This window comes from Mustelus asterias, unplaced genomic scaffold (genome assembly GCF_964213995.1).
Source record: "Mustelus asterias unplaced genomic scaffold, sMusAst1.hap1.1 HAP1_SCAFFOLD_2927, whole genome shotgun sequence".
Lineage (NCBI taxonomy): Eukaryota > Metazoa > Chordata > Chondrichthyes > Carcharhiniformes > Triakidae > Mustelus > Mustelus asterias.
Genome location: NW_027592872.1, coordinates 230 through 6,135, shown reverse-complemented (window position 1 = coordinate 6,135; position 5,906 = coordinate 230). Strand labels below are relative to the sequence as shown.

The 5,906-nt window shown below is 55.3% G+C and overlaps 1 protein-coding gene across 1 annotated transcript; it reads right to left on the bottom strand.

The window, feature by feature from the left end:
- Nucleotides 1-300: 300 nt before the first annotated feature.
- On the bottom strand, nucleotides 301-5,675 carry LOC144490138 (tubulin beta-4B chain-like). Its single transcript, XM_078207945.1, has 3 exons — nucleotides 5,293-5,675; nucleotides 5,065-5,175; nucleotides 301-1,554 (listed from the first exon to the last, which is right to left on the bottom strand). Exons 2-3 carry the CDS (start codon nucleotides 5,123-5,125, stop codon nucleotides 494-496), a joined length of 1,122 nt encoding a protein of 373 aa, XP_078064071.1. The 5' UTR covers nucleotides 5,126-5,175; nucleotides 5,293-5,675; the 3' UTR covers nucleotides 301-493.
- Between the last annotated feature and the right edge of the window lie 231 nt (nucleotides 5,676-5,906).

The window sequence follows — 5,906 nt, the reverse complement described above, 5'->3', positions numbered from 1 at the left end:
CTTGCTGTAAGTTTGTGTCTGCTGCTTTTCCTTATAGCTGTGTGGTTCCCCCCCACTCCCCAGTGGCACTTTTAAACATAACACACCTGAACATCCTTTTCTGCAGTAAGTTTGCCTGTTCCACCAGGTGGCCTGCAAATTGTATTAATATGCACACTGAACACTACCCTTTGTGCAGTAAACTTGTTTCTCCTCAAACTTGCCTGTTCCACCAGATGGCCTGTGAATTTTAAAATAAAACTGAACACAGCCCCCATCATGGACAAGCCCACAGGAAAGAAACAGGAAAACACAAGTTACTTGCTATCAAAAGTCTCTTTTAATGAAGCCTTGTACAGCGCCTGGCGACCAAGACATAGACAACGCGCGCACAAGAATCCATGCAGAGAGCGAGCAAGATCGGCTGATGACTGAAGCACGCAGTGGAGGGGAGGGAGAGTGGGGAAGGGAAGATGGTGGCAGGAACATGAGATAGAGAGACAGCGGGACAAACTCAAGCGGCTTCCTCATCATCCTCCTCCTCGAACTCTCCCTCCTCCTCCGCCGTGGCGTCCTGGTACTGCTGGTACTCGGACACCAGGTCGTTCATGTTGCTCTCGGCCTCGGTGAACTCCATCTCGTCCATGCCCTCGCCGGTGTACCAGTGGAGGAAGGCCTTGCGGCGGAACATGGCGGTGAACTGCTCCGAGATGCGCTTGAAGAGCTCCTGGATGGCGGTGCTGTTGCCGATGAAGGTGGCGGACATCTTGAGGCCACGGGGCGGGATGTCGCACACGGCCGTCTTGACGTTGTTGGGGATCCACTCCACAAAGTAGCTGCTGTTCTTGTTCTGGACGTTGAGCATCTGTTCATCCACCTCCTTCATGGACATGCGACCCCGGAAGATGGCCGCCACTGTCAGATAGCGCCCGTGACGGGGGTCGCAGGCCGCCATCATGTTCTTGGCGTCAAACATCTGCTGGGTGAGCTCGGGCACTGTCAGGGAGCTATACTGCTGGCTGCCACGGCTGGTGAGGGGGGCGAAGCCGGGCATGAAGAAGTGGAGGCGGGGGAAGGGCACCATGTTGACAGCCAGCTTACGCAGGTCAGCGTTGAGCTGCCCGGGGAAGCGGAGGCAGGTGGTGACGCCACTCATGGTGGCAGAGACCAGGTGGTTGAGGTCTCCGTATGTGGGGGTGGTGAGCTTAAGGGTGCGGAAGCAGATGTCGTACAGGGCCTCATTGTCAATGCAGAAAGTCTCATCTGTGTTCTCCACCAGCTGGTGGACCGAGAGCGTGGCGTTGTAGGGTTCCACCACCGTGTCGGACACCTTGGGAGAGGGCACCACGCTGAAGGTGTTCATGATCCGGTCGGGGTACTCCTCGCGGATCTTGCTGATCAGCAGGGTGCCCATGCCTGATCCGGTGCCCCCGCCCAGTGAGTGGGTGAGCTGGAAACCCTGGAGGCAGTCACAACTCTCAGCTTCCTTCCGAACTACGTCCAACACCGAGTCCACCAGCTCGGCACCTTCTGTGTAGTGACCCTTGGCCCAGTTGTTGCCCGCCCCGCTCTGACCTGTGGGGGGAGGGGGGGAGGAGGCGAGGGGAGAGAGAGATAAGAGGATTAAAGCCATCGACACTCACCACCTCCCCCAAACAAGTAAAAGTTTCCTGTCACAGAGTAGATTCAGAATGTTCCCGATGGTGAGGGAGTCCAGAACGAGGGGTCAGAGTTTGAGGATAAGAGGTAAACGTTATGGAACTGAGGTGAGGAGCGATTTCTTCACCCAGAGGGTGGTGAATGTGTGGAATTCACTCCCACAGAAAGTAGTTGAGGCCAAAATGTTGTGAGATTTCAGGAAGAAATTAGATTTCGCTCTTGGGGCAAAAGGGATCGAGGGATATTGGGGGGGGCGGGAGGGAAAGAGGGCAGGGGAAATCCAGATATTGAATATGATCAGCCATGATCAAAATGAATGGTGGAGCAGACTAGAAGGGCCGAGCGGCCTTCTGTTTCCCATGTTTTTAAAGACACAGGAACAGCCAGTTAACACAAGGTTGACCCCTGCCTGCCCACCACCTCCCCACTGCACAAACAAGGAGATAAGAGTGACAAGCAGCCAGCAGATCAGCCGAAGGTTAAGGCATGTCTTAGAGGAGAGTTGGAGAGGTTCAGGGAGGGGATTCCAGAGCTTAGGGCCCCCCAGGCAGCTGAAGGCACGGCCACCGATGGGAATCAGGGGATGCTCGAGATCTCAGAGGGCTGTAGGAGGTTACAGAGATAGGGAGGGAGGGAGGGATTTGAACAGGAGGATGAGAATTGTAGGGGCTGGAGGAGGTTACAGAGATAGGGAGGGAGGGAGCGAGGGAGGGATTTGAACAGGAGGATGAGGATTGTAGGGGCTGGAGGAGGTTACAGAGATAGGAGGGAGCGAGGGAGGGATTTGAACAGGAGGATGAGGATTGTAGGGGCTGGAGGAGGTTACAGAGATAGGGAGGGAGGGGGCGAGGGAGGGATTTGAACAGGAGGATGAGAATTGTAGGGGCTGGAGGAGGTTACAGAGACAGGGAGGGAGGGAGCGAGGGAGGGATTTGAACAGGAGGATGAGGATTGTAGGGGCTGGAGGAGGTTACAGAGATAGGGAGGGAGCGAGGGAGGGATTTGAACAGGAGGATGAGGATTGTAGGGGCTGGAGGAGGTTACAGAGATAGGGAGGGAGGGAGCGAGGGAGGGATTTGAACAGGAGGATGAGGATTGTAGGGGCTGGAGGAGGTTACAGAGATAGGGAGGGAGGGGGCGAGGGAGGGATTTGAACAGGAGGATGAGGATTGTAGGGGCTGGAGGAGGTTACAGAGATAGGGAGGGAGCGAGGGCGGGATTTGAACAGGAGGATGAGGATTGTAGGGGCTGGAGGAGGTTACAGAGATGGGGAGGGAGTGAGGGATTTGAACAGGAGGATGAGGATTGTAGGGGCTGGAGGAGGTTACAGAGATAGGGAGGGAGATGGGAGGTTGGGGGTTTTGAGGTTGAATGCTCCCACAGGGTGATAAAGCATCACCAGGAATGTGAATGGTTTGTAATCTGGTGACCCAGATCAAAGGCTGGATCCTGCGATCAGTCTGATGTGAGTTTAACACTGACAGTGATGTTGCTGACACGCTTGTGGTGTCCATACTTTGGTTACATATTAACAGCAGAGACTCACAGGATCACATTGTAACCCAGAGCAATCTCCATTCAGCCATCACTAACACCCACCAGGATCTGCCCTGCCTCGGCTGATCAACTGTGGAAACCCTCACCTGTGCCTCAGCTCCCCCCGGAAATCGACCCTCCCGTCTCCCAACCCCCAGTAAACTGCAGCGGGTCCGAACCCCTGATACCCCCTCTCCACCCTGTGACTGAACTCATTCCTGTTCACCCCCCACCCTCCCTGCTCACCCCCCCCCCCCCTCCGTGCTCACTGACCTGCATTTTCAAATCCCTCCCTCCCTATCTCTATAACCTCCTCCAGCCCCTACAATCCTCATCCTCCTGTTCAAATCCCTCCCTATCTCTATAACCCCCTCCAGCCCCTATAATTCTCATCCTCCTGTTCGGAGCTTGACAAAATAAGGGAGGGTTTTGAAATTCCCTCCCCAAACTTCTCCAACTCTCTCCACTAAGACACTCAGGACCTCCCTTGAGGGTTTTAGGTTGCGTATCCCTCAATATCTCCTCACACAACTCAGGGTCAAAATGCACACAGAGTGTGTCGGACACCGAGTGCATTGTGGGTGTGCAAGACAATATGGGCGCTATGCAAATGTAGTGTTTCAGCTGGTGTGGGAGGGGGGGCTGTTGCCTGTCACAGATGAGGGATCTTTCCACCCCTGTACGAGTGACAGGGATTACCCCGAATCGAGCCAGTTTTAACTATAATAGCCACAGCCACCGCCCCCCCTCCCCACCAATCCAGTCAGGTGCTCCGTAAAGGTCCTGTTGAGGTTCCCTCCTCCATCCCAACACCCACCCAGCTTCTCCCAATCACTCGGTGAAGTTAAATCCCTCAGCCTGTGTTCTGCTAAACCTCCTCTCCACGCCCACCCTTGGGGAACAGGATGTTTGGAGTTGAATGGACTGTCATGGCTGCCTCGTTACTGTCTGAAAGGTGGGCGGAGCTCCCAGTTTGGGCCCAAACGCTCGGAGGCCCGAAACGTCATGCGATTGGAAACAAGATTCAGGAGAAACTCACCACCGCGTAAATTCAACCAGGTGCCGTCACTTCCAAGATCAGCGCATACACTGGACTAACTGCAGGGGCTGGAGGAGGTTACAGAGATCAGGAGGGAGGGATTTGAACAGGAGGATGAGAATTGTAGGGGTTGGAGGTTACAGAGATAGGGAGTGATTTGAACAGGAGAGGAACTTAGTAGAGGAGGAATTTCTAAGGGTTGAGAGTCTCCTTGCCAAAGCTGTGGGGAGCCTGCTTATTGATCAGTAAGGAAATCACAGATTATGGAGAACGGGCAGGATAGTGGAATGGGCGGGGCAGGCGGAGGGGCTCCTCCTGTTCCTTGGGGGGAGATGGATTGAGGGCCTGTGTCACCCACTGCGCAACTTGGAAGGGAGGGACTTTATTTTAATGGGGCGGGGGAGGTGGTGAGGATTTCAGTTTCCAAATTACCGAATGGTTTTAATTTGTCGATTCGATATCACTGCATCGGCATTCACAACACCACCCAGTAAATGGCCTTCGAGTGAATGTTTTTGCAGAGACAGGGAGAGAGTGGGGGAGGGAGCGAGAGAGAGGGCGGAATGCATTTTCAGCACAGCACACAACAAAAGCCATCTCACTGCAGTTTCAGGACCACCACGTGACTTCCTTCTGCAATTGCAGAGAGAGCAGACACTGGTTTCACAAACTCATTCCCCTGCAAAGCCTCCTCCCCCACACACACGACCCTACCCACAGAGTCCCCTCCCTCTCCCCCAACCCCCCCCCCCCCCCCCCCACACACACCTGCCCACAGAGCCCCCTCCCCCACACAACCCTGCAGAGTCCCCTCCCCCTCCACACACACAACCCTGGCCACAGACACTCACCAAACACAAAGTTATCTGGCCTGAAAATCTGTCCGAAAGGCCCGGATCGGACTGAGTCCATTGTTCCCGGTTCCAAATCGACCAGAACCGCCCTGGGAACGTACTTCCCTCCTGCAGGGAGAGAGAGAGAGAGAGAAAAAATAGACAAAAGAGGGGATTGTATGTGTTTCTCAAAGATAAATGGGACCAAATTTTTATTTTTCAAAAGAAAAGGGGAGGGTCACATACCTGAGGCTTCATTATAGTAAACATTGATTCTCTCCAGCTGTAGGTCACTGTCACCTCGGTACGTTCCAGTGGGATCAATACCGTGTTCATCACTGATCACCTCCCAGAACTGAGACAGGGGGGTGGGTGGAGGAGAGACAGACAGGGTGGGGAAGGGGAAGAGACAGAGGGTGGGAAGAAGTCAGACAGAGATGGGGGGGGGGGGGGGGAGAAGAGACAGGCAGAGGGGGGGGTGGACAGAAAGGGTGTGGGGAGTGGGAAAGACAGACAGAAAAAGGGGGCAGAGAAAGAAAGGGTGGGGAGAAGTCAGACAAAGAGAGGGAAAGAGAGAGAAAAGAAATAGACACAGACAGAGAGGGATTGTGGGGAAAGGGGAAGAGAGTCAGACAGATGGGGGGGGGTAAGAGAGGGAGGGGGGGGGGGGGGGAGAGGGAGGGACGGGGGGGGGGTAAGAGAGGGAGGGACGGGGGGGGGGGGGTAAGAGAGGGAGGGACGGGGGGGGTGACGGGGGGGGGGGGTAAGAGAGGGAGGGACGGGGGGGGGGGGGTAAGAGAGGGAGGGACGGGGGGGGGGGGGGTAAGAGAGGGAGGACGGGGGGGGGGGGGGTAAGAGAG

Bases quoted from the DNA above. Each gene is read 5' to 3' on its own strand.
- LOC144490138 (XM_078207945.1), bottom strand. From the start codon at position 5,125: ATGGACTCAGTCCGATCCGGGCCTTTCGGACAGATTTTCAGGCCAGAT. The intron at 1,555-5,064 runs GTGAGTGTCTGT...CTCCCCCCACAG, and splicing joins GCCAGATAACTTTGTGTTTG to GTCAGAGCGGGGCGGGCAAC.